At 39.1% G+C, this 27,862-nt stretch overlaps 1 protein-coding gene across 2 annotated transcripts in view; it reads right to left on the reverse strand.

Annotated features, from left to right (window-relative positions):
• MYO3A (myosin IIIA) overlaps positions 1–27,862 on the reverse strand; it is a 110,111-nt gene that overhangs the window by 67,314 nt on the left and 14,935 nt on the right. For both annotated transcript variants that reach the window (XM_065628760.1, XM_065628758.1), the window contains exons 3-6: positions 17,832–17,936; positions 16,943–17,042; positions 2,703–2,779; positions 1,277–1,422 (exon numbers count right to left, since the gene is read on the reverse strand). In XM_065628760.1, the coding sequence (XP_065484832.1) occupies positions 1,277–1,422; positions 2,703–2,779; positions 16,943–17,042; positions 17,832–17,936 (428 nt within the window). The remainder of the gene's footprint in view (positions 1–1,276; positions 1,423–2,702; positions 2,780–16,942; positions 17,043–17,831; positions 17,937–27,862) is intronic.

Here is a 27,862-nt window from a genome sequence, read left to right on the forward strand (position 1 = left end):
CTGCTGAACAAAGTGTCAGAATGAGCTAGCTCTTTATTAACTGTTTCTCATTCATCAAAAGATAATCAGAACTCAAGACAGATCTAGTATAAATAAATACTACTTCTTTCTTTTTTGTTGTTAGAGCTGTTTATTCTAAGTGTTAATGCGATTCAAATTGTTTTAACAGTCATCTTCCATTCAAACAGAGGTGCCATTTTCACTGAATACAGTCATGAAAACAAAAGGAATGACCTATAGATGGAGAGACTTTTCTGTCTATTTTCAATCAATCATCATAACTGTTCTTCTTTAAGTGCTGCTTCATGTTTACTCTATCACTTTCAGGTTTTACTAATGGAATAAAAGGGTATTGATCTTACATTTGCTCTGGGGCAGAAAGGTGCCCAGTATTTGTAGGGGTATAAGCCAGATGTTTCTTTGAAGGCCTAATTGAAATTGCTGACCACAATGGTTCGTAACTGCTTTTCCCACAGCAAGTAAAGATGAGAAGAGCATTCATGCTCTGCTTCAGTGCCCAGTCAGCCAAGATTTCTTAAACCTGAAGGTTATTTAAACTAATTTGAGTGACTTGGCTGAAAAGGGCTTGAAGCACTCGTGTACTATGTGGTCTCAACTGCTGTGGTACTGCTCCAGCTGTTAGAGTGACATCCACAAACCCCTGTGTGATCATCTCCTACAGACTTTGAGATTGATGTTCTTTGAAAATCTGAAAGTGGCGCTTTGGGTACTTTTATCTCCAGCTTCAAAGAAAACACAAAACAAGTTGCTATTTGCACTGGCCAAGGACAGCAACACTGGAACTGCCAGGAACAGCACAAGCTAATGAGAAGTGGCAACCGAAATGTATGTCAGTGGTGGAACAATACTTTGCTTCAAAGGACATGAGACAACTCTTGAGAACAGGCATGGGGCCTGTTCACCACAGTAGCATATTCAGACTCCATATTTCTATCAGAAGTCATTCTTTGTAACAGAATACATGGGATTCAGCTAAGGCCTGTGCTCATGTATCTTGGGCAGCGGTCCACTCAGGAGAAGGCCTTATGGCTTTTTCTCAAATGTAGCCACAACTAGCTCTGACCTTCTCAATGTGCACACATGGTTGAAGCAGATCCTGCAGAAAATACAGCTGGACAAAGTATTTCTAACCTCCTCCTAGTATAAATAATATGAAGAAACTCCACATACTTACACAGTTTAAGTTTGAAGAAATTAACAGTTCAAGAAAAAGTTCAGTCTAACCCAGCAAGAAATAAACACATCAAGATATTACCTGGGTATTTTGAAGAGTGCCCTCATAGGATGCAAATCAGCAAGGGGTGGATCTCCATCTCCCAACTCTATTGCAGTAATACCCAGTGACCACGCATCACATCTGGCATCATAGGAGCTATCTAGCTGCTGCTCACAGGCAATCACCTGTTGGAGCAAAAGTCTGGGATGGTTACTGGATGGTCAAATGTCTGAATTTAAGAGTATACCCACAGTCGGGGGAAGGATGGAGATATTGGATGAAATAACAAACTTTCATACATTTAGCAAGCCAAAGCATCCTGTTGTTGAAAAAAAAGAAATGTTTCAACTAGAGAAAGCAGGTGTCCGTGAACACCAGGTTCTCTGTCTAGATGTTCCCCGATCTGATAAAGGGTGCCAATCCTCGGCTTTTTCAGCTGCAGGTGGTAAACTGCATCCTATGGTTGAGGGAAGTAGCAGGAAACTCAGCTAAATCTCTTTTCTATGGATTATTCCTCCAAAATAACTAATGGAGCTATACTGCTCTCTCTATGAAGTGAAACAAGCAGGAGAGCAGGAGTTGAATTCTCTGTCTCCAACTGGGTCCTTATTCAGCCAAATCAGCCAATTTCAAGATCAAGTTAATTTCTCGACAATGTGATAGCCACTGGACTACCATAAAAATATTTAATTTCATATACATTTCAGCTTATCCACAATGCTGGATGAATCTAGAATTTTTCACCCCATTAGCTACAGGTCTAAAGCAATGTGTATCCCATTAGCTACGTGGCTAGATGAATGTGTATAAACAGGGCATGTTTATAAAAATACATGTGTATAAACAGTAGTTTCATGTGCTATAAATAGATGTATATGCATGTGTTTGCATGCACACAAATAGTGTAAGTACGTAGGCTTATTTATAATGAAATGTTTTTCCTGCCTCAGCTTAAAATGTATCTTTATATCCTTCAATTTCAGGCTGGAAAAATCTCCAAAGATACATAGTACATCTTCTTTATTCATAATAACCTCTTCCATTTCTTGCTGTCAGCTATGGATATATGGTATTGAAATCTTTCCAGGTGCAGAAATCAAAAAGTAAAAGCTATAATGCATCACATTACCACCCAGGGCTCCTTCCATCCATGGGGAGATACCCATAGTTTCAGAGCTTAGAAGACTGGAGAAAAGCAACGCTAGCACTCTCTTCTCTTTAACATTTTAGTAAGCAATTCAACATCTTGCTCTCTGGCTATAAGCTTGTAATTTCAAAAATAAACCCCATTTTAACTTAATCCTTGCAAACACATAAGAAAAAAAGGTTTAAAACACTTTTTTAAAGGGCATTGCTACTTCATTTGGTGAAAGGTCCTGTGGTCAGGAAGAAAGACAAAGAGCAGAAATGCAGAATGTGGCAGCTTGAATACCACTGCCAAAATGTTTTGAAACATGAATCTAACCTCTGGAGCCATCCAGAACGGGGTGCCCACGGAGGTGTTCCGACGGAGCCGAGTGCTGGTCAGCTGAGCAGACACACCTGGAAGAACGAAGGGAAGCTATAATCAGAGCAACTGCTATTTCCATCCAAGAGAGCCCTTCCAAATGGTGCCATCCGTGTCTTGTCATGCCAAGACTTCCTCTGCTGCAGGTGAATCTCAAATACATCTTTCCAGTTCTTTGGAAAGAGCCGCCCAGTCCTGAAAGGTACTCAGCACTTCAGCTGAGGTTCTCCACATCCTTTGTTTCCAGTGTCTTCAGCAGGACCAGAATTTAGTTCTAAATGAGCATTTCATTAGTAATCCGACTCCATATATTTTGACTGGCTAATTACAGTTTTTCTATAGCCTGTTTTAGAAGAGTGGAAAAGCACTTTTGAAAAACAAAAAAAATAAAAACCAAAAAACACCACCACCACCAAATCTACTGTACTTTCCACGAATTCTTTTTTTCTTTTAATGGTCAGTACTGATACTAGACCTCTGTTTCATTATTTCTATACATCAGGTTGAACACTATAAAAGATATTTATCTCTTAGCTGCTCTGCCATAAAAAAGAAGCAACAAAACAGTAAAACCTCAAAAATTCTTACAAAAACAGAAGTCTCTCCATGCTCAAAGCACATTCTCAAAGCAACATCAAATGCCTGCAAATCAGCTTTGTAACATGAGCTGTAGTTTAAGGAATTAACTATTTCGGGCCAAGAGCTGGAAAGTGAACTCTGAAGTCTAAAGATCCCTTACAGTTTTAAATTAAAAGACACTGAAATATTAGGAATTTGAGTGGGCCACATCACACTTCTGACCAGCCTGTCACCAACCTCCTGCCTTACAAAACCAGGGTGTATTGGTTGGGAATATCTCTAGTGTGTGCACAGGGGAGAGTACAAACACGGAGAAAAACAGCCCTTCAGCTAGCATGTCCTGAATTATTATGGATTTATGAGTCACAGCCAACTGTGAGGTCCACCAGGAGCATGTTCTGAAGTGCTGGTATCATGGATGGCAAGAAAGGTGCTGTGTTCTACTCTTGTTCCAACCTTGATCTGATTGACATTGAGGCTCATTTATTTTGCCTTCATACCTATCTCTGCTTTCTTTTAAAAAAGAAAAAAAGCCTCAGTTTCACTCTGTGAGTGCCATTTCATCATTCTGAAATAGAAGAAGCTCCAGTGAGCACCACTGGCCAGTTTCAACTCTGTACTGTCTGATTTGAACACACTTGACCTTATCTTCCTGAAAAGCCTGCAGATGGTTCATAACAGCAGCAATTCACATTAACCGCCCAGTGGAAATACTAACTAAACCTCTGTCTAGAGAGAATTTGATTAGTTTGGGTATTTTTCAGTGGAGGTCAAGAAACCACAGAAGGCTCAATCTATTTTTATTTTTACTCTAAATCTATGTGTTCAGCTCTGATCCACAAAATATCTGCATTTGTCCATCACAGAATATAACTGCTGAAAACAGGGCAGCAAGAAAGATCCTGCCTGTTCCTTTGAGACAAACACAACCATTGCTTTTGTGGCTTCCTCCCTCTAGTCTTTTGCAGGCTGGAGGAGGTTGAATCTTTTCCTCTCTCCATGCCTGTGGAAAGTCCAACACACAGTGTTTGCACCATGGGAAGCAGGACAATGGGAGTCTTAGCGCAAAGTACATCAATCCTGCTTGGGCCTAGCTAAGCAGGGCCTTTGTTTCTGCTACTCAAGGAGTTGTCTGAGGTCCAGCTTCCGGCTCATAGAGCCTGCGGCTGTTCCAAGCCCTCAGCAAAACACACCATTCAGAGAGCGAGGAGTCAGCACACATCACCACGGGTCTGTCACCAGTGCAGCAATGCACATGGACATCACTACGTGATCCTCAGCTGTGGAGGGAAAGGAGGCTAATCTGGCCCGTCCCTCTCGACGTGTTGTGGGAGTCTCCTGTGCTAAACTCTTCTTTGCAGTCTTGGACAAGGAAACTGGATTCAGATCTGCAGGCAAAGAAAGGCACTAACTAAATGTTTATCATTCCAGTGTCAGATTTTATGAATAATCATAACTTTCTGTAGAGATACAGAACAAAATATAAAAGGAATATTAATATGCACAATCTTCTCTGTCTATGTACTGTTGCTTTTTTTTCCTCTTTGAACTGTAATTATTAAATAAATTGAAGGATTTTTCCTTCTCCTGCTTTTTTACTTCAGTAAAGAGCTGATTTAATTTGAGTTGTTCACTACTATTTTCTTTAGGCTCTTGGGTTTTTTGTTTAATTTTTGCTTGTTTGTTTGGGGTTTTTTATCCCTTTGCTCTTAGCTGTAAAGTGGCATTCCAGATTATGGAGTGTAGATCTTATGACAAATGATATTTCCTTGGGCTTTTTCTGTGTATAGAGGAAAGATGATGTAATTCCACACTTAGTAACATTTCTTCCAGCATTTCAGTAACCAGCCAAGCATGTAGCAGCCAGCTTTTTTTAACTTGTATAGTTTCTAACAAAAACATCTTGCTCCTCCCCCTTCTACTTTACTGTTGCTTTATTGCAAAATAAGTCAAATATTTTCCTAAGAAAATCTAAATACACATCACAAAATGGTGTTTTATTACATGCAAATTGTAAATTTTATGAAAGTCAAGAGGTTAATAAATAAGTGCATTAATAGTATCAATGCACACCATACACAAAATAAAATATTGTACATATAACTGGAAAAAGTGTTTTGTTTGGTTTTTCATTTGTTTGTTTGTTTGTTTTCTTTTTTCACTCGTTAGTTTGCTAATAAAAACTGGAAATTAGCAGCGTTACACCAGGAGTATTATTCTAGCTTTTCATTGCAAAAACTGGCATACTGGAAAAATATTGAAAGTAAAGCCACCTACTCATGACCTTAGCACTCAATAAAATAAAAACAGTGCAGAAATGACCTATTATTAGGAAAGATTTGTCTCATAGTAGCGTGCAACCTGAGTAGGCACTGTTCTGATCTAAATTGGTAGGCTGTACAACACCGTTTTATGGCTATGTCCTGTGACAGAAGTATGCACATTTTATTGGTTGCTGCTAACAGGGAATGGCGAGCCCTAGCAAATTCTACTAAACTCACCTTTGGTGTGCAGCAGGGAGGCTGCATTCCCAACTCTGAGTTCATACATAAGAACACAGACCCTACGCCAAAGGGTTTACACTGCCTATCACACTGCCTCTGGCTACCTCTTCCATAACCCTTCTGCATTTGTGCCTTTAGTGTCCACTTCCCTAGCAAAGCATCCTCTTCGTCACCTTCTTTGGATTAACAACCTCCAACTCAATCATTCCGCAAGGTGGTCCCTGGACCAAAACCTGCTCACACTGTTACCCTTGCAGATCTAAACAGGCTAAAATGCCTTGAATTATTTCACAACATTTTTTTTATCTCCTAGAGAAACAGATGTAAAACAGCAGCAGCATCTTACACTACATTCTCCTTAAGCCTGCTGGCAGATATGTTTGGGCATTCCTGTTCCATTGCTGTTTGCTGCAAAAAGTGGCCTCTCCTTCCTTGCCTCTCTGTCCCATGGTGTGAAGGCAGTCCCTCACAGATCACTCAATTCTACCATTTTTCTAGATCTGGAGGCAACAAGTCCTAACAGTTCAAGGTTTTCCTTTAGCAACTTATGCTTCACTTTGAGAAGAAGACACCATTCTTGTCAAGATGCAGACAGGGAAGTAGCTACTTCCCACGCAACAACGGTGGGAGTCATAACTCCTCTGTAATCGCTGTTATCTTTCACACCGTCTCATTTCTGTGTTTCCTTCTTTCAGGTTGTATTTGTGTAATGGTACACATCCAGACAGGATCATTTCAGACAGATCAGCTGCAATGCATACAAAATACTAAAAAAATAATACATATAATTCCTCCATACTTCCTTAACGACAAAAGACAACAGGGAAAGAACAAGATTAAAAGAATGCAACTCTGATAGTCCAAAGGGCAAATGTCACAACAGACCAGGCATGTAGCCACATGCAACGTATTGCAGGTATGGTGGCATCTGCGCTGAGACTGTACAGGGAAATCAGAGTGCTTCTCCCAGGTTTAATTACTTAGCATAGATAGAAAGCATAAAGATATTTAAAAGAAAATGTCACTAACAGGCTATAAGGACACAAGTGGTTGGTTTGACAACTTTAGAAGGGATGTTTCAGAACCTTTTTCAAACAATGTCAATATTCAGAATTCCTTATAGACTATCAACTAACTCAAACGCAAACCTTCAAATGAAAAGAACATGGAAGCAATATTGTTTCCTTTGGTGAGCTGTTGACAGAAAAGCATGCTTGAGAACTTCTGCTCAGTGGTAAGTGCTCAAATTAAATCTAGAACTAAAATTGGGTTCTAACCAATAAGATGGAAATAAACAAATAGGAAACAAAGTTGAAATGAGGAGCCTAAAAATATGAATATTCAACAGCCTTTTATATTGAAAGGTGTTACGTTATGTTACGTTAATGTTACGTTACGTTATGATGAAGCATGACTTCCTTTTCATAAATCTATGCTGCCTACTCCCAACTACCTTACTGTCCTTCATATGTTTGGAAATTATTTCCAGGATTATTTGCTCCACCACCTTCCCAGGGATCAAAGTGGGGCTGACCCACCGGTAGTTCCCTCAATCCTCCTTCTTGCCCTTCTTGAAGACAGGAGTGACAGTAGCTTTCTTCCAGTTCTCAGGAAACTCCCCCAGTCTCCAAGACCTTTCAAAGGTTATGAACAGTGGCCTTGCAATGACATTGGCCAGCTCCCTCACCACTCTTGGGTGCACCCCATCAGGTCCCATGGACTCGTATATGTTCGATTTGTTTAAATTAATTTATTAAACCTGATCCTCCTTTATGAGGGTAAGTTTTCCTTGCGCCAGACTTTCCCACTGGTCACAGGGATCTGGCATTCCTGAAGGCCAGCCTTACAAGTAAAGACTGTAGCAAAAATGACATTGAGTGCCTCAGCCTCTTCCATGTCCTTTCTCACCACATTTGCTGTCTTTATGTATTATTATAATGCACATAGTGTTTTAATGATGAAAACTAGTTTCCCAAACACTTAGGAAAACACACATTGCAAATGCAAATATTTTGCTGAAATAGGGCTCTCTACAACTGAAATGGCCCTCTACAACTCTGGAAAGATCAAAAGCTTAGTATCCAAGAAGACCAGGTATATGAACAGCCTGGGAGATGAAAAATTATGGTGTTTACTACAAAACCAAGAAGCATGGAGTGAAAGGGGGATAAGAAAGTGCATCTGTAGTATAAAATGTAGAGTAATAGAAATGGAAACGAAAAGAATCAAGGTCCAGTGGCTTTCACAGTAAACTCACCATAAGGATTAAAGACAAAGAAAAGGCATTTTTAGGCTTGTAAGGAATGAAATGAAAATATTAAACAGGATACAGAATCATCACAAAGTAAATACTGATAATAAAATAGTGAACAGTGACCTAAAAAGAAAAGCAGAATGTTGACTACATTTACGAGATATATAATCTCTCTGAAATAAAAAGTTTTCATACAGCTTCTTTAAGAAATCAGAGAACTTTTGTATTACAGGTGATTGGGCAAGAAGGTTTGGCAGTGTACTCGAGCTTCCCTTAGTCTATAATTCTGGCTGCACCCTTTCTCCACGGCCCTCGGCAGACTAGGCAACCATGGGCTTCCCTCCACATGCCCCCGACAGTTCAGTGCAGCATGAGGCCAATAATTTAATCAAATCTCATGCTCCAGGGCTTCAGCTGGTTTCCTGAAAGGGATGCACAGGAACATTTGTCTTCCTGATGCACAATTGGCCAGATGTATTTAGATAGGAGAGCAAGTCTTCTCTGGAGCCTCAGGGATTTGTGCAGCTACACACAATATGGTGCAGTATGCTGGTGATGAAAGTCCTCCTTCCTAGATGCTGCCTTCCTCACATATTAGATTTCAAACTGGCTGCCACTTTGAGATGCAAAAAGGATTTTTTTTTCCCCTATATGACTGGGAAAACCCTGGAGATTTTTCTCCTTGTTATATGACATGGTTTTCCTGTTAAAATTATCTGGGTTACTGGCAACATCTATGCTGATGGGACAGAATATTTAAAATACGTAAGGACTGGAATACTTCAGTACAAATAAGTCATTGGGTTCAACTTTCAGTTAAAAATGAATGGGGTTTAGTATACGCAGGTGAGACCAGAGGGTTTCTAAAAACCTCAAGAGATGACAATTTTGTGACCCAATAAAAAACAAAGAGGAAGTCTTTGCTGGCCAGAAAGGGCTATTTTCTTGCTTCTTGTGTCTCTGGCATGCAGCACAAGCTTTCTGTGTCAAGCTTCTTTAATGTTTAAGCCATCAGTGACATCTTTATGTGAATTAGTAGAAGAAAATATTTGAAAGACCAAGTGAACAGCTTATCCTGGATACAGCATTTGGCCACATGATTTCTTTTTGTTGTTACTGGACAGCACAAAGGTTTTCATTCACACATGGCCCATAAAATAAGTTTTTAAGGACTAAGCCTTCAACAAAGAATTAAACATTGAACAACGAAAGTGCTCCACAGCTCAAGTCAATGCAATCCATCTTATCCTTGCTAACCCTAGTTTGAAAAATTTGGAGTTATTACTTTGATTGGGTTCAAAGCAGTTTGACAAGTTGTTCACGAAGAAAGCTTTCTTCAAAGTCTTTTACTTTGATTGGCTTCTGCCACAGTCCCCTAGTAAATGCTTTTTAGAAGCAACATGTGAATGTCATGCAATATGGTATGCAGAAATGACAACACAATAATAGTCTGGTTTTGATCTGAATCAGTGAAGCAGACAGCTTTATTATGGATGTATGCTAGAATGACTAAGGCAAATAAAAGTCTTGCTATGATTCATTGCTTAAAGTAAGCTAAGGGCAGAAAGAAAATTTTATTTTTGAATACTTTCAAATTAAATTATTTTAATTAATTGTTTCATTTTTGCAGAATGATTCAGACAGCATTTATAGCTAATGCAGGGCAAGAAGAAAGAGACGCAATAGGATACTCTGACTAGTCTAGAATAAGTAATCTACAGAAGCCTGGAAAACTACTCAAGGTCATGCTGAGCTCCTCTTCAATGTCACCAGGACATGCAAGGCTGGAAGCCATGATTTATACTAAAAGGGACAGAGACTGAAAGAAATGTCCTTCCCCAAAATACCCCAATACTCAAACTTGGATCACTCACAATTCACTTCTCAACCTATTCCCTGATCACAAGGTGGCTCTAGACTCCCAGTCCACTGCAGCCCGACCTGTCCTGCAGCCCAGTGCTGTGAACCTTCTCTCCCTCTGCTGTGCTCTGTGCCACATGAGGCTGGCTAAGCTGCGCTGTGATCAGCCAACAAACTGCATCTATCAAGCCTCTTCATGGTAGAGAGAGGCTAAAGCACTGTGTCACAGCAAGGGAACACCAGAGCTGGTCAGGTGTCACCATGAAAGGATGATGCTTAATGCTGTGGTCCCCTCCTCAACCTCTGACCCAAGATTTCAGATGCTTTCCCCACAAGACCAGCAGAAAGCTCCTTCATGCATCAGAAAACCAGGCAAGGTGAGCAAGTGAGCAGATGGAACTATTAAGATGGAGTCTTACCATGGTCTCATGAATTACTTTGAGATTGTACCTATTCGTTTGGACATGCTGTACAGCGTAACTGATTTTAGTCCTCTTGCTTTGTCATTATAGCAGCTGCTGGTTCATCTACACTTCAAAAACCCAACCTGTTCAGTGTAGTCACAGAATTTTAAATATTTTGTCCTATATTTCTGTATCGGAATAGGCATCAATATCATGCAATATAACATAAAAAACCCTACGTATGCATTCTAACTCAGGTTGATCTATTGGTTCTGATCACTAGTAGCTGTAAAGCACTGCTAGCATTCCATAATTTGTAAGGAAGAAGTAGCACACCACTACTGAGTCACAACAGAGAATGTTCGCAGAATCACTAGGGAAAAAAAAAACAAACAGTAAGTTTATTTTATGAACTTAACTGAATTATGAAAGGAACTTAATGTTTGCATTTAGTATTGCCTAAATGAAGTTATGTATACATTTTAAAGGAAAAATTGAGTTAATAGAAAAATACAGTACAAAAAAAGAGTGTCTTCCAATTGGCTTGTTTCACCAAATTACAATTTTTAATAATTAGACCATCCAGAAACATCAGCATTAACTTTTCCTTGGCTTTTAACTTTGGATGACTTCGAATAGCCTTAAAAGAAGAATGATCATTCTCTCCGTAACAAAATAATAATGCTATTACATTCCAAACACAAAAACTGACCTCTGTCAACCTGCAGTTTCCAAACTACACGGAATAAATAGTTCAAGTACTAAACAAAGCAACATCAGTTTTCAGTATGTCTAAATAAAGCGATACAGTATTCCCTCCTCCAATCCATTTTTTCCACAATGAATCACGCTTAGGTTAAATCTCTAATTGAGTCAGGCTACTGTACATCCATGATAAAACAATGCTGGCTACATGCAAAGTACAGTATCTGAAACTGGATTTGGAATGCCAAGACAATATTCACACACAACTTTAAAATGCAACACTTCTAACATTTGAAACAAAAGGAGAAAAATGCAAACTAAGTACATCTGAAGTACAAAAATCATCTTATCTTCATTATATATTCCATTAATGTTACACTACATGTTAAATTATGCAATCTCTTTATCCACAGTACTAAAGGAACCCTTAAAGTCATTATTCTTTGAACTGCATGCAGAACAGCTGGTAATTTCCACCATCTGCCAGTGGCAGTGAGATTGCCATTACTTTCTTCCCATGTCTTCCACTGGAACCTGCTTTACCTATAAAAAAAACTTAGGTCTTTCCTATGTATTGCTTATCCAGAGACTCTAATGATGAAGAGTTTCAAATACCACTAATTAAATGCCTAAGAAGAAACTGAAAATGGACAGTGCCAATCCTTTTCAATATCCCCTTTCCCACAGGGACAGTATTAGGCAAACTGAGGTGAATCAAGGTACCTCTTGTAATTACAAATAGGCTTGAATTCTAAAGATTTAATGAGTCCTCCAATATTTTATTTTCATTATGGGAATGTGAATATTTCTCATGTCCATCTAGAGGTCTAATTTTTTTTTTCAATGACCTTTCATGGTAATAATGTCAAAAGTCTAATTACATGTGGTATGAAAGTATGGTTTCATTTGATGCACAGAAGGACATGGCCTTCAGCAAGGAACAGTGCTACTGGAAAACTATGCATTTGCCTAAGTGGTGCAGGACAATTTATATTTACATTTTTTCTGGGGATTTCCGAGGCTACAGCTGCTCATCCTGAGATAGTTCCCGCCTGTGACAGCAGGCTTCAGCAGTCACAGAGAAGTATGAGCTACCTCGGCTCTCGTTCAAGACTAGCAGCGTACAAGGTCAACCCTCAAAAACATAGCTGAAGAGGAATTTTCCATCAGCACTACACTCTCCTCTTTTTAGCTAAAAGAACCACTTGCCATATGACTGTAGATGTTTCAAAACTTTTAGTGGAAAAATGGTTCTTTCCTCCACGACTCTCACACGTCAGCAATCTGTCTAGTTTGCTGATAGGGAGCTGTGTCCTCTAGGTTTCTCTTCTTTCAATAACATATAAGCATGAAAAGCTCTGGCTTTCAAGTTTCCAGACTCACTGCAATGGCAGGGGATTTCAGAAACACATCAAATATTTCAAAATGAAATGTCACTTGGACTTTTTCAGACCAAAGTTAAAATAATAACAACAATAATACAGCTAAATTTCTTTTCTCCCATATTAGAACAGTACATTATTTGACACCTTGTAATTTCCAAACCAGAATTGTGTTTTAGACTAATATTATTTAATACATGAAAGGCCCTGTGCAGCATCCTGATTTCAAGAAAAGAAATTGAATTGAGAGGGAGTATTCAAAGCAGCAAATATTTGTCAGCATAAGCAGAAGTTATACACTCAGCTCCCTATGAAATTGGTTACACATTGTAAGATGCAGAGGAATATATGAATTTTGATTAGAGATGAGGTGTTCTATGTGTGCAAGTGACTTCAGGCCAGCTTTTTAATTGATGAAACAAGGTCAGACACTGGAAGATATTTAGGCAGTAAAAGCTGCAGATGACATTGTCAGAAGACTTTCAAAAGGTATCTAGCATCAGATTAATTTGGATTTATGTTATAGAAGTTTTAAATATTTTATTAGGTGTTTTTCTGCACCTTTAGTGGCTAAAATTTCTTTCAAAATCTGTCTATTTAAAATCAATCTACTGCATACAACCAGAAATCTGAGAAACAGATGTAAAAGATTTCCTTCCCAGAGCACTAAGAAGCAACTGTGAATTTAATTAAGAACATTTATTAAAAAAGGAATTTTGTTCACACCCTGCTTGCCTCCAGCTCTTTTTATACATTATATGGCAGCCACCCTTTAAAGTGCTGCAGGGCATTTAAGGTAAATGTATATTTTTCTATCAAATCTCTATCCTATACTGAAAATATAGCAGCTACACTTGAATGGAGTGTAGCTATTGCTATGGCAGAGGATGCTCCTTGCTTGGAGCATAATCGCTGTGATTCTCAGGTGTAACATCCCTCCCCGAACTTCTTCCACCAGAAGAGCTTAACAGCGAATTCCCACAAATGTTCAGGTAGCAAAACTACCTTCAGTCAACCTTCTTCTTTTACAAGGAAAATATGGATTTTATAATGCCTCTAGAAGTTTCATGAATTCAGGGATTCGATCTGTGATCATGGGATGTGCTTAGAGTAGATCCACTTGGCTGTTACTCATTATCTGTAGTAAAAATATAACTATTTTGTTCATCTCTGCTGATCTAAATCAACATACTGGATGGATGTGAGGAGAGAGGATGCTTTGCTGGTAATAGCATTTCAAACTTCTTGTGGCTTGGGCAGATTAAAGTAAAACTTATATCTGGCAGATCCCTGATAAGCAATTGAGCTCCAGAGGCATTGGTTCGAGATACTATAAACTCATTTACTTAATTTGATCATTAATCTGACAACTGGGACTGAGTATTTCTTAGATATGAGAATATTACTGGAGTGACTAAGAATATTACAGCAGAATTTTAAGGGAAAGCAAAAATTTCACTCTTCAAAGCAATCTAGGTGAGGCACTGCTATGATATTCTTTCAAAGTCTTTCTCATCTCTTAAACTATCGACACCTCTACGAAACGCAAACAGTTCAGACTGTTCGCCTGGACTTTGGGAGAGCTTTTCCACAGATCTTTTGTGTCACCTCAAGCAACTCAGTCTCTCAAAGTTTCAGATTCCCAGCCATTAACTAAGAATTATAATAATATACTTCCTCATAAGAGTGTTGCAAAGGTCAACCATTGTAGACTGCGCAGTGTTCAGAAACCATGGCCAGAGCATACATAAATGCCTATGACACAACAAGCATAAGGCAATGTGTATAAATTCTGTCACAAAATGAAGCTTCTATAAAAGTCACTATTGCCGTGCAAGAAAGGACTCACGTGGGTGGTACACTATACATCAAGTTCAGAGTACAGAAAGAAGAAAGGCAAGAAAAGGCATCCTCAAAGGTGATTTAATTCACTGAAGGTTAACTGTTTTTTCTCTTATGACTATTAAAAAGTTCCTAACTGTACTTTTTAAAAAAAATAAATGAAAAAAAAAAAGAGAAAGACACAAATTCAAGTTATATGAACACACACCACATACAGACTGAGAACAGGTCCTTTTCTAGTGTTGTGTTCCATGAGGCACTTCATAGGTCCATCTTTCAGATACAGGTTTTATGTATCTGTTTAAATGAAAACCACCATAAAGAGTATCAGGGGAGGAAAGCAAAGGGTTCTTTGGGAACACCTCATCATCGACCAGCATGCAGGAGAATGGTGCAGTCAAAATTATCTTGGGAAGGGCTCACTTCTTCTGTCAAGCGTGTTTGGTGGCTGAAGGAGTCCTCGAGCACTGTTTCTGCTCCCTTCTCCACAATGGAAAAGCTGTGTGCATGCTAGAAAGGGCTGTATGATCATTCAGGTTGGGTTTGTTTGTTTGTTTGGCTCAATGTAACAATTGGTTCAACCTAAAACAAAAAGTTTGCTTCCACTGGGTATTTACTGGGAGAAAAAGAGATTGTGCCTGTGTGTCTATCTCATTCTGTAGCTTAGAGATTCATCGGCTTATACAGTAAAAATATGGCTATGAGTTTCAGTCCCCAGTCCAATAAATGTTTATGTACGACAGTCTGTAGCAGTGTCAACATGAGAGATTTTCATAAACTCACATTCCTGGCTAAAAAATACTCTTGGAATCTTATTAATGTGGGTTTAAATCCTCTTAAGTAGAAGACACAAATCTCCCAAATCCCAGCTGAATACCTTAAACATCAGCCTGAAGGGTCAATGGTATGTCTTCCATGATGATCTTGTGAAGACTGTATAAATTTTTCCAACCTGATACTTCTCATTATGGCTTTGGGTTTTTTTGGAGAAAAAGAATTTTTTTTAAAAAAGAGGAAGAGAAAGTGTCTTTCTATTCCTAAATTAAGATGTAGTTCCTATGTTTCTTTGAGAGGAAGGACTACAGATATTATTACACGTCCTCTTCAACCCACATAAAAGTGTGCATTATGTGTTTGTTTCTTACTCACGTTCTCATCTGTGCTTTGGCATCACAATTTTTCCCACAAGATTTCAAGATTATTTTTCAATTACAGCCTTAGCAGTAGATTGCAGTGACTGGGGAATAAAGAATTCAGGTCCTCATCCCTACAGCTTGTATGTTTTGACATCTGCGTAAGTGAATTAATTTTCAGAAGCATCGATTCTCCACAGCTCTAATTGCCTTCAGCACCTTAAAAAAATTAGTATCCACAACATATCAAAAATCTGCAGGCAAAAATATTGATTTTGCCTCTCATTATATTTCCAGACTACCAGAAAATATTACTAAGTGTATGGCAGATAATTTAGGAAGTTGGAAGGCTTTTCAATAGAAGATTTTATCTCAGAATAAAATAATGAGCATAAATACATGAATTTTCAGAAGAATTAGTAACCCTGATAGTTGTGGGGGGTTTGTGTGTGTAGTAATGAGAGTTGTATAAATACAATCTACTGGCATGAAGACACTACACTACTAATGGGAGTTAAAATCCCATTATTAGTTTAAACAATTGTTATGTATCAATTGAATAAATCTCATTAACAAAATAGGAGGGAAAAGGAAGAATGAAGAATTTCCATCCACTGAATGGAATAATGATATTTACAATTGGCTGTTATGCTGTGAAGTAGTGACCAATAAACTGAATTTAAACAATAGAAGATGGTGCGCTACCAAAGAATAATAGTTCATAATAACAAGCATTGCAAATTTTTATACTCCCCTTATATAAAACAACTTTTAAGGCAAACCACTGTGGTATGCCTGATAAATAACAGGTTGCATCTACTTACCTGTGTCTCTGCTCTTGCCTTCTGGTGGTTAAACCAGATGACAGCATTCAAGAATTACTTAAGGCCTAACAGACCTTTTTACATTTAATAGCAAGTCTTAGCTTTATACTTGCCAAAAATAATCCGTTAGTCTTCCCCGACTTTGGAAAGTGGGGATTAACTAAATAATATCTCCCCCTTTACTGCCTTCAGGTAGCATCTCTTGGTTTATTTCATACCAAGCTAATGAAGAATATGTGACTGAGGTGGAGCTTTCCCATTCTTCACAATATCTAATAAGTTCCAGGTCCTCTCAGACACAACATGAAACTTTTGCCTATAGCTCTGAAGTTCACTGAACCAGAGCATGGTCCTGGAAGAACTAAACACTAACTTATTTTGAACTCTATTAACTTGCTTTGCCACTTCACTTACTGTGTCTGCCCCAAAGCGTTTGGCACTTACTAACACTGTAGTATAACTTCTACTCGTTAGCCATGCTATCTAAACAGCATTAGCAAAATGTCTGGAAAACCTAAACTTGTAAAAACATTGAGTCTGTGAATATTTTATCTCTATCAAGTAACTTTGGTTATTCAAGTGATTTTTAACAAAGAACTCAAAACCTTAATAAAAAATTAACATAATTAATCTTTTCTGATTCGTTTCCTCTATTTTATTTTCCATGCTTCAGAAGCACAATGCTTGTATATGTAAGTAAATATAACATACCAAAATCCACAAGCTTGACTCCTCCTTCAGTGGTCAAAAGGATATTATTTCCCTTAATATCACGGTGGATAGTTTTGTTTTCATGCAAATGCTGAAGTCCCTGGAAGGTGATATGTAAATGTGAACTTTTTACTAACAGGTCTGTTCTCTGTATTACATTTGCAGATACAAAAAGGTACCATTAAATACGAGAGAGCTTACACCAATTTCTTTATTTGATCCAAAACCACAGAGATGACCATCTTACAGGAAAAACACTTGGCACACCACGAGGAACAGATATTTTTTAATTGCCTCACTTTATGTCAAGTAGAAATTTTAAGATACGAACAGAAAAAAAAGGACTGTAAATCTACATTACATATTATACATTTAGACTGTAAACTTGAAGAAAACTGCTAAAGCCCATCACTAATTCCATTGCAGAAAGGCAAATTCTGGTTAAAAAACCAAAAAAACAAGGAAAAAGAAAGACACTTGACCCTGATTAGCCTTTTTTTTTTTCTTGTGGCACTGTTTGAATTCACTAGATCTTTTGATCATTTTGCTATATCTTGGATCCAGACATCAGAAGTTGAACAGTATTTTGGATATGTTTCTGCTATTTCTTAAAAGAAAAGCGATTTTGATGCAGAACTGTATTTACTGATTAAGTAAAACCACAGTCAGAAATCAATTTCCATTCTCTTAATAATGAAACAAACAAATTAATTGTTCTTTACCTTGCTTGTTCAAAAATAACCATCTGAATTACACATTACCTTGATTTCATTAAACACTGCTTTCATATAAGATAGTGTGCTGTGTTAGGGGGAACATGATATTCATTCATTCAAAGAAAAAAATATGACCTGAATATTGACTGTCCTTTCACTGGAGCTGATCTTACCATCAGAGCTTCATGTAAAATGTAAGCAATTATAAGTTCATTCATCCTTTCGCCTCTCTTCAGAAATCCTTTCACAAGATCAGTCACAGACCCGCCATTGCACAGCTGCAAAACATCAGGGGAATACAAAAACAAATTAAGAAGTGTTGGGGTAGTCACCTGGTTTTAGTTTTCAATAGTTTCTGTATTTGTAGCCAAATGAGCATCTATTAAACTGGCAAACCACAAATTTGTCTTTATGTCTACCATTTATAGAAACAACACACACAGCAACTTTTGCCAGTTTTTTCCCATTACTTTCTGCTTTTAATTCTTCTTTCCCAAACCCAAGTATAGCGGTCTATCTCTTTGTTTTCTTGTATACATTATTGCTTTTCACTGAATCAGAAGGAGCTTACAGTGCGATACATTTGCTGTGAATGCATGTTCTGTGGGGCACCCTAATTGCTTCTTACATTCATTGTGTGCAACTCACCAGCAATGCAGATTATTACAGCATCGATTCTCAGGTACAAAAGCTACATACAACATAAAATGGATTTAAGGTATCAGAAGACAGGTGGCAGAGAAATTCCATCAACAAGAAGATCTTCCAAGGGGAAAGCTGCCCTCTTTGCCAAGCAGCACTTAATTCCTAGTGCAGAAGATGTTATACACAAGGGATGGGTATCATGGGAGATGATGAAAGCACCGTGGAAAGAAAAGTCTCTTCTCCCACTGAAACAAGGTTTGCCACAGGTATAAGGCTAATTATAGCTCTTGTAGCATCAACCCTGTCAGCTTCTTGCTCGAGATGCAGAGCCACAATCTACTCTGGACAATCCCTTCTGCTGTCTAAGGTCCAGTCAGACTCCAACAAACCCCCATCCTGTCTCATATAGATGGGAAGCAGAGGTTTGGCCTTGCTCTCTAAAGAGATTATTGAGCACACATTACCAGCAAATTAGTTTAGACCTGCAATATTTCATCTGCTCATTTTTATCACTTACATTTTTTCCCCAGGAAGAAGCAACAAGGTAACTTTAGTGACTAAGTCTGTAGCAGCTACAGACCCGTAAAGATGAAATTGGTACTTAAGGCCCTAAACTATCCATAATGCACCTAACAATACACATTGATTGAAGAGCCACTGCCTTTGTAAAGGAGTGGCTGCTTCCAACAGAACTGTGAAACAAATTGTAAGTTTTATACTGTATCATCCAAAAGCTTTTCATATGAAAATAAATACCCACATAAGACATTTTACCAATGTAGCACAAAACAGTAATTCCTTTTCGAAGTCTATTCAAATCGAGGGCATAATTTATCAATAAAACCTTTCAACTGCAGAACTCCAGATATCAGATACTTTTGCAAATGATTATTTTAATCTGTTCTCCTATACCTCTACGTTTTTTCTGTGCTGCAAGTACAAAAAGATTTACACCTTACAGTATAAAGTGTTTTATAGCCCTTTGTACCCAAACATAACAATAATTTTCTGACTACCTTTGGAACCTCTGGGGTGCATTGCACTTGCACCACATGAACACCTACAAAAATACTATTAATATATAAGTCTTGCTGCATTACGTGTCCCACATCAGGCCAACGAAGGCTCTGGTCTGATAGATGCTGAGCTCTATGGCAAAAATCTTGGAACTCAATCTCACCCTTACTTCAACGAGACAATACGCATGCTTAGTAAGGGAAGAACTCATATGCTTAGATGATAAGATTAAGCGCTTTGCTGGATCAGGGTCAGATTCCCAAGCAGGATTTCATTTACTGTCTTTAGCCATGCTGGTCTGCCTTCTCCATTGACTTTTCTAGTTGCCTTTTTTTTTCTTTTACAATGACATTATTCTTCCATGGTCTCTATTGTTTTAACTTTGCCACATCGCTGACACATTTAGTCAAACACCACGGATGATGATGATTCTGGTTAATTTAATGCACTTGCATTTCAGGGCACTGAAACTGTCTGCCAAGTGACAAACCACTTGTGGAATAAATTACACACATGACATTCTTCAAACTAGTTTTCTCATATTTTCTCATATCTCATATTTTGCTACTTAGAGATCTTCCATTTTCATTATAAAGCTGGATAACTGTTGGTCTTTCTGTTCAAGATAGAGAAAACTAACACAGAAAGGAATATTTTCTTTTTGTAGGTGAGAGAAGGAAGAAACTACACCTCAGAAATCACCTTCTTCAATATTTAGGCAGTTAAGCCAAGACTGACTTTATTTGCCTGGGTCAGCAATGTTAATTTTTACTTTCTTAAACATGTCACTTTAAATAATTTTTTAAATCATCTTATAAGATATAAAACTCTATTATGAGAGAAATATCTGTATTATAAGATAAAACTTATGTAAAATATAAGATAAAGTAAGACACTAAATCTGTGATTATTTTAGACCAACCCGAAACTTAACCTGGGTATATAAAAAGTCAGCTGGGCAGGTCTCAAAGAAAAAAAAAAAGTCATCTACACCACGATGGAAATCCTCCACCAGCTCCCAAGGCAGGCCAGCTGCTTCGGCAGAGTTCAGCTGAGGATCTCATAGACACAGGTTCTTGCACACACTGGGTAACTTTTGCTACTTCCGTCTCAAAGAGTTGCACTGTTACTTATAGCAGACGATTTGCATTTTTCTGACCGCTAGCACAGGAGGAAGAGGGGGGAAAAAAGGCTAGGTACTAGAATGCAAGCAGCTGTAAAGAGGAACAGGGATTATTAGAATACAAACTACAATTAGAAAAGGAGATTACGGCAGACACTGTATTTGTGTACCCTGAGCTGCATAGGGTGGAGAAGAGGGGAATGATGACGACAACGATTACACAGGTTAGTATTATCCTTGTTCTACTTTTCTACAGGCCACACAAGTCCTCTTGGGTAAAATGTTGCATCCAGTCTCATTTCCTATTTCCTACTGTCTATTTTTTGCAGGTGAAGCTGCCACATGTCCCTATAACCATGCACATGACTACAGTTCAAATGGGGATTCTTTCTCCTGACTCAGGCGATCAAGCTGCATGTGTGTTCAATGCAAGCTCATCATAAACACATCAAAAAGTCCTTCTCATCACAGGCTCTTCTCTTCCCTCTTAAAATAAGAAGCTACAGAAAACTACGATACTCCTGCCCAATGCAGTGCTGGACCATGCTTGCTTCGGAATCCAAGTAGACAGGGAGATAAATTATCTTTGGGGTTGTGGATCAGAATCTAGCTCATGACATAAAAAGTTAAAGGGGTAGAAAACTCTAAACCATTAAAAAAAAAAAATCAGATTTCCTTAACTCATACCGTCCTTCAATGAGAGATTATGGGATAAGCAGTACTGCTGAATTGGAGGTTTCCTGGAGTGTTGTTAAATATTGCAGCTTATAATTATGATCTCTGCTGTTTCTTAGTTGTTTACTGTCCACAGTAAAACTTGTGTAGCCTCTTACCAAAGTTACTGTGTTTGAGTTAAGCCAGCTGGAATGCTTGGATGACAGGAAGTCACTAAGGCAACAGAGATTTTTTTTTTTAAAGTTCTTTCTGTTTTCCAGTGAAGCATCTAAAGGAGAAAGGTGCTGCTAGCTATTATTTCACTTCAAGCACTGTGCACTCACATGCCCAAATAGCTAATCAGTGTCATTACTCCACATCATTTGACAAAATCTCCTCAGAATACCTTGATGAAGGGCACTAGAAGCAAAAAAACCCAAGAAACGGATGGAGAACTCAGGACACAGGCAATAAGCTACGTGTGTACCTGAGCTGTGCCACACGGTTGCTTCCTACCCTGAAGGTCAAAGTAACTCATCAAACACAAACGTCCTTCAACCTGTCATGAGACAGGGGCTCTTCTGGGACTCAGATACTACATACTCTGGTATGTGAAATGCGTGCAGAAACAAAACTCTTCAGTCTGAACTGGTTTTAGGAAGTCCCCAAAGGCTGCATTTTCCCAAGGAAAGATAGAATCCTCTTTTAAGCTTTTAATAAACTTAATTTAAAGAGACAGACTCATAAACCTCCAGCCTATGAGACACAGAAAGGGAAGATATTAGTGATCCACCCATGAGGATTTTATTTAAAAGTTTCATCTTGATAACTTCGTACACATGCAATTTTCATCAATTGATTGTTAGTCACTTCTTGTATTGTTCCCTTGTGATTTACAGGTATTTTTTTTACCCACAGTATTTTCAGTGCCTGCTCTGATGGAATGCAAATATTACCTGCAAACACAAGCAGCTAAAAGGGGGATAAACTGAACGATTTGGGCTACCTAAAAGGGGGTGGAGAAGACACAGACGGATGCTTCCCAAAGGCACTCAGCAAGGGATGGGAGGCAACAATCCCCAGCTGCGAGATAGTAGATTCCTACCGGACATAAAGGAAAAATTTTCCTACCAAGAGTAGTTAAGCACAGGAACAGATTACCCAGCAAGTCTGTGTTATCTCCATCCTTGGAGCTATTCAAAACTTCAATGGAAAAGACCCTGCGCAAACCTGTAACGTTGAAATTAATCATCTTTGAGGAGGGGGCTGGACCTAATAACCTCCAAAAGTCCCTTCCAACCTATAATTTTCTGTGTTTCATAATATTTGGATTTTAAAATATTCAGTCACTAGTTTGGGTATTTAGACAGCAGAAACAGGGTGACAAGACTAAGGAAATGCTGCATACTCAGACCAAGTGAAAGAATAATTTGACTGAAGGCTTGATCCACGTGAAAACCTGCCTGAAAGGTCTGTAGCTCTGATGGCCATACATAGCTGTATCAGAAGAGGTGCTTACAACTTTTCTACAGTGGTAGCGAAGGGCTCCTCCCTTACGATTTTCTGGCACGCAAAAGGCAAAGACTCAAATTGGGATGACATACAGTCCTCCACCCACCCATCTGCCACAAACAATCCTGCACAACTCTAATTGAGCTACTAGTATGCAAACCTATCTTCAGCAATAGATTTATAAAAAAGCATGTTCCTAACACATGAAATGTCAGTTTAAATTGCCATGACATCACAGTCGCCCAGGTGTTTTTTGTAGGTCTTACTCACTCTTCATCTGACCCAGGTGATACATTTCTCTTTGTTCAGCTCTTCTCGATTCTGATGCCCATTGAATAAGGATTCAGTATCAGCTTTGCTTTTAAGAAAACTATCAGTTGCACTTTTGTTAGGGCTATTACAGCCTTTAATCATCCAACTGCTCCTGATTTATGCATCTGCACTAAGCTGTTAGGTAATATTTGCTTACACCCTGCAGTTGCCAAGGTGCTTTAATCTTATTTTGGTAGCTTGGATGTGAAGAGCAGGGCAACTGCAATTACTACCTTCCCTGTCTTTACAGGCTGCACGGACATAATTGACTGGGTAGCACACCACATGTGCAAAACTTATGGCATGCACAAATGACAGTTTGTCATTTTTTCATAAGTCACATTGTCCAACTTTGCTTTAATGTTATCACATAAGAATACTAAAAGCATCTCAGGCACTAATCTATTTTTTTCTGTTCTTAGAACAGATCAATAATCTGACCTGTTCCACCAAGCATGCAGCACAGAAGCACTGCCAGTGTCTTAGCTGACTGTACCTTCCTTTCAGTACTGACTGCTGGAAGAACAACAGATTCTGATTTGTTGTTTCATTGTCACAAAACTATAGAAACATAGGAGGTAAAAGGGACCTGAAGAAATATTTTAGTCCACTGCATTTGCACTGTGTAGAGCTCTGGTACTTTCAGGTGGTCCTTGACAGACAGTTGTCTAACCTGCTCCTAAAAATTTCCCAATGAGGGAGATACCGATCTTTCTAAGTAGCCTGTTTCTGTTTCACTAGCCTGATAGTTAGAACATTCTTCCTACAATCCAACCCAAGTCTTCTCTGCTTCCAATAAAACTGCTTTATTTTTACCCTTCCCTTGAGTAGTCTTTGAAAATAAATGATCATTATTCTTTATTTAACATCAACTGGGTCAGAATACTGTCATGATATGTCATTTTTATCTTTCCTAGGCTGTACAAAGTTAGTTGCTGTAACCTTTTGAAATCATCCTTTGTTTCCTAAATTTAGACTGCCTGCAACTTGCCACTGATGTTTGTGACACATTTTGCCCCAAACTGCATCCAGAATTCCTTTGGAAGTCTTCTTAGCTGGGAAAAGATGACCAGAACAGAGTATCTCCACTTTGCAGAGAATCCCTTTCTACGGTACCTTTGCCTAGTCAGGTATATCCCATTTCTTCTTCCCATGGACAGCAGCACCTTGCATGTGTTTACTGAATTTCTTTCCTGTGATTCAAAAAAGTCAGGGTCAGCTGTGACCAGACTAATTCCCATTCCTATTTCTGTGGTGTGACATGTCTTCACAACTATTACTACCAAAGAGCATATTCTACTAATGCCAACCACAAATACTTGAAGGTCATTGTTGAAGACTTTCAGGAACCAAATCGGTTTCTTCAATAGGCCAAATGGTTCAACACACAGCTCCTGTCCGTACAGTATAGTTTTAATTTCACCTCAAATGGAAGAAAGATGTGCACTGTGGCTCCTATTTTTCCTACCAACAGTACAACATAACCCATAACTAAAATAAACCACGGCAATGCTCTATACTTTTAGGTAAAGATGATTGCTTTCAATTCAGCATGAACGAAACGTATCACTGAAACAGACATCTTTCTTGAGTTATTTAGCTTCAGTGATCACAAACCATGTGGTATACATAATTTTGCTCTCTTACATCATCTAGCACCTCCAGGGCTGTATTAGTCACAGCCTCACGGGTGTTTGTTTGTTGCTTCTGATTTCTTCACTTTCAGTTTGGTTTTTAACTTCTTATTTTTCATGCACATGCACTGACAAGACAGACAGCCAGAGGAAATGTTTGCCTGTTCCATCTTATGCAATATTGGCCTTCACAGCCTCTTATCTTTCTCAGTCAGGACACAGATATCTCCACCTCACACATGCCAAAATGGAAGATCATTATAGAATCACAGAATGATTTAGGTTGGAAGGGACATCTAGTTCCAAGCCCTCTGTCATGGACAGGGACACCTTCCACTAGACGAGCTTGCTTAAAGCCCTGCCCAACCTGGCCCTGAACACTTCCAGGGATGGGGCATCCACAGCTTCTCTGGGCAGCCTGTTCCAGGGCCTCCCCACCCTCATGGTGAAGATTTTCTTCCTTATATCCAATTTCAATCTACCCTTTTTCAGTTTAAAGCCATTACGCCTTGTCCTGTCACCACACGCCCCTGTAAAAACTCCCTCTCCAACTTTCTTGCTGGTCCCCCTTTAGGCTGCTATAAGGTGTCCTCAGAGCCTTCTCCTCTCTGGGCTGAACAACCCCAACTCTCTCAGCCTGTCCTCACAGGAGAGGTGCTCCAGCTCTCTGATCTTCTTCTTGGCCTTCCTCTGGACTCTCTCCAACAGGTCCATGTCCCTTTTATGTCGGGGCCGCTAGAGCTGGATGTGGGACTCCAGGTGGGTTCTCACCAGAGTGGAGTCGAGGGGCAGAATAACCTCCCTCAACCTGCTGGCCTCACTCCTTTTGATGCAGCTCAGGATACAGTTGGCTTTCTGGACTGCAAGTGTCCATTGCTAGGTCATGTTGAGCTTCTCATAAACCAACACCCCCAAGTCCTTCTCCCTAAGGCTGCTTTTAATCCCTTCATCATCCAGCCTTCATTTGTGCTTGGGATTGCCTCGATCCACGTGCAGGACCTTGCACTTGGCCTTGTTGAACTTCATGAGGTTTGCATGGGCCCACCTCTCAAACCTGTCAAGGTCCCTCTGGATAGCACCTCTTCCCTCCAGCATGTCAACGGCACCACACAGCTTGGTGTCGTCAGCAAACTTTCTGAGAGTGCACTCGATCTCACTGTCCATGTCACAAACAAAGATGTTAAACACCGCTGATCCCAATAGCAGCCCCTGAGGTACACCACTTGTCACTGGTCTCCCCTCACGCTTAAGCTGTGTTGATGCCAATATTGTGTTTTCCTGTACACAAAGCCCGTGCCTTTAAAAAGGCATCTATTTCATAGTACCACTTTTCAGTTGTAAAAAACACGAAAAATGGAAGTTTCTTATTTTATGTGACAGTTCTCAGGGCTCGTTTGTACTTTTGGACTGTATCATGTCATCCAAACATAACATTATGACCCTTACTGTATACAGGAATCCTGTTTTCCATCACATTTCCAGGATTCAAAATATGTTCTACTCGTGAATATTCTTCTTTCAAACCCAGCATAATTGAAGCCACTAGGCTTTACATACACAAGAAAAAAAAATGAAGTAATGCCCTCAAAGAAGGATTTCATCTGTTCTAAAACATTTGTAATATTGTTTTGTCTCTAACAGAATTTAAAAAAGGCAAGTAGGTGACAGTGCTGTACAAACGGTTTACTGGGCGCAGCCCAGCTGAATTGCATTGCTAGCTCGTCCTGATGCAAACTTCATATTGCATCAGCCCATAATTCATATTATGTTATGATATAACACATTCACAGTCCCATGAAGCTGCTATTGAGGAAACTAATGTATCACCTGTCCATATCTCCTCCCATAAAAGTGGTACACAGCTGAAGTGGTATCAGGCTATGATTCGTAATGCAGTGTAAATGCAAATGAGATCTAGATCACCTGATAATATATTTACAACATAAATTCTGAAGGAACTTTAACTACAGCTTCACAGCCTGGTGACAGCATAACACAGCTGTAATTTTTTTAAAAAATCAAATAAACAGAAGGATCATTTTACAGAATCAGAGCTAACCTAACTATGAAACTGGAAGTCACTGGTCAGTAAAGAGCCCAGGACTTTGAGCAAATGCCAGAGGTGGTTTATCAAAATGGAACATTTTGATACAGAAAACTTACTGCAATTAATAATTTTATTATACACAAGGAGTTTTGGTAAAACAAAACAAAACAACAAAACCAAAACCCAACCAACCAACAAAAAAACCCCAACCCCCAAAATACTGAAAACAAAAGAAAACAAACCAACACAAACATTTAGAGTGCAAAACCATTCATTTGGCTGGGGAGAAAAAGCGGAGCCTAAGTTTGGTATCAATAATGTCAGCAGAAGTACTTCCAGTCCTACAAACTTAGCCGAGGCTCTGGAAAACACACAAAACCATGTAAGCAAATAGGGCAGCCTGCAGTAACAGTGAGCACTTCACAGGTTTTACTGCCTGCTTGGAACCATGTTGCTTTTGTTCACTCTTCACCAACTGGGAAATGTTTCAAAGGATCTTCCTCTTTTGTACCATCATTTCTACACAATTCAGGGTTCAGACAGTAGTCCAAGTAGCATTGTGTCCACGCTACACATAATTCATTTTATGCCTGTGTTCCTAGATGAAGACAATAATTTAGTATAATTCACTGTAATTTAAATGACTGCAATAGAAATCCTCCCTATTGAGTCTGAAAGCGTGGCTAGGGAAGAACAGATCCAAACAATGGGGCTTGTCTAAAGGCTCCTTTTCCAAGAGGAGTGAAGCTGAAACAGACTCAGCCAAAAGGCAACTCCTGTCCTCACAGGAGGGTGTGGGACAGCTCAGCTCAAGTGCTCCAGGAGTTGCCTGTTCTCTCCGGTGACTGCCAAAGGAGCTGCGGCAACTCAGCAACTCATGGGAGCCTGAAGCAGCACGAACATCCTGAAGGGCATACAAAGACATTCCTACAAAGAACTTTGTAAGAATCAAAAGGACACTGAACTAAAAAGACCCTTTTAAAAAATGATTTTATCATTTTTAAATCACCTACTGGAATGATTAATTCAGAGACGCTAGATCGGACAGAATTGAAATTAGTGTGCTCTGTAAACCAACCTTGCCTTTCTCCCTGTGTCTGTGCAAAGCAGCTCCTTGCTTCCAGGATTTGGTTTCAGTGAAGTCAGCAGCTTTCTGAACTGCAGCTAAGGCTGACATCCTTTCTGAAGCCCAGGAAACTCTTCTTTTTGTCACCACTGACATCTGGCTGCCTGCTTTCTGCACGTCCCAGCTCTTTGTTC

This window comes from Caloenas nicobarica, chromosome 2 (assembly GCF_036013445.1).
Source record: "Caloenas nicobarica isolate bCalNic1 chromosome 2, bCalNic1.hap1, whole genome shotgun sequence".
In the NCBI taxonomy this organism is placed as follows: Eukaryota; Metazoa; Chordata; class Aves; order Columbiformes; family Columbidae; genus Caloenas; species Caloenas nicobarica.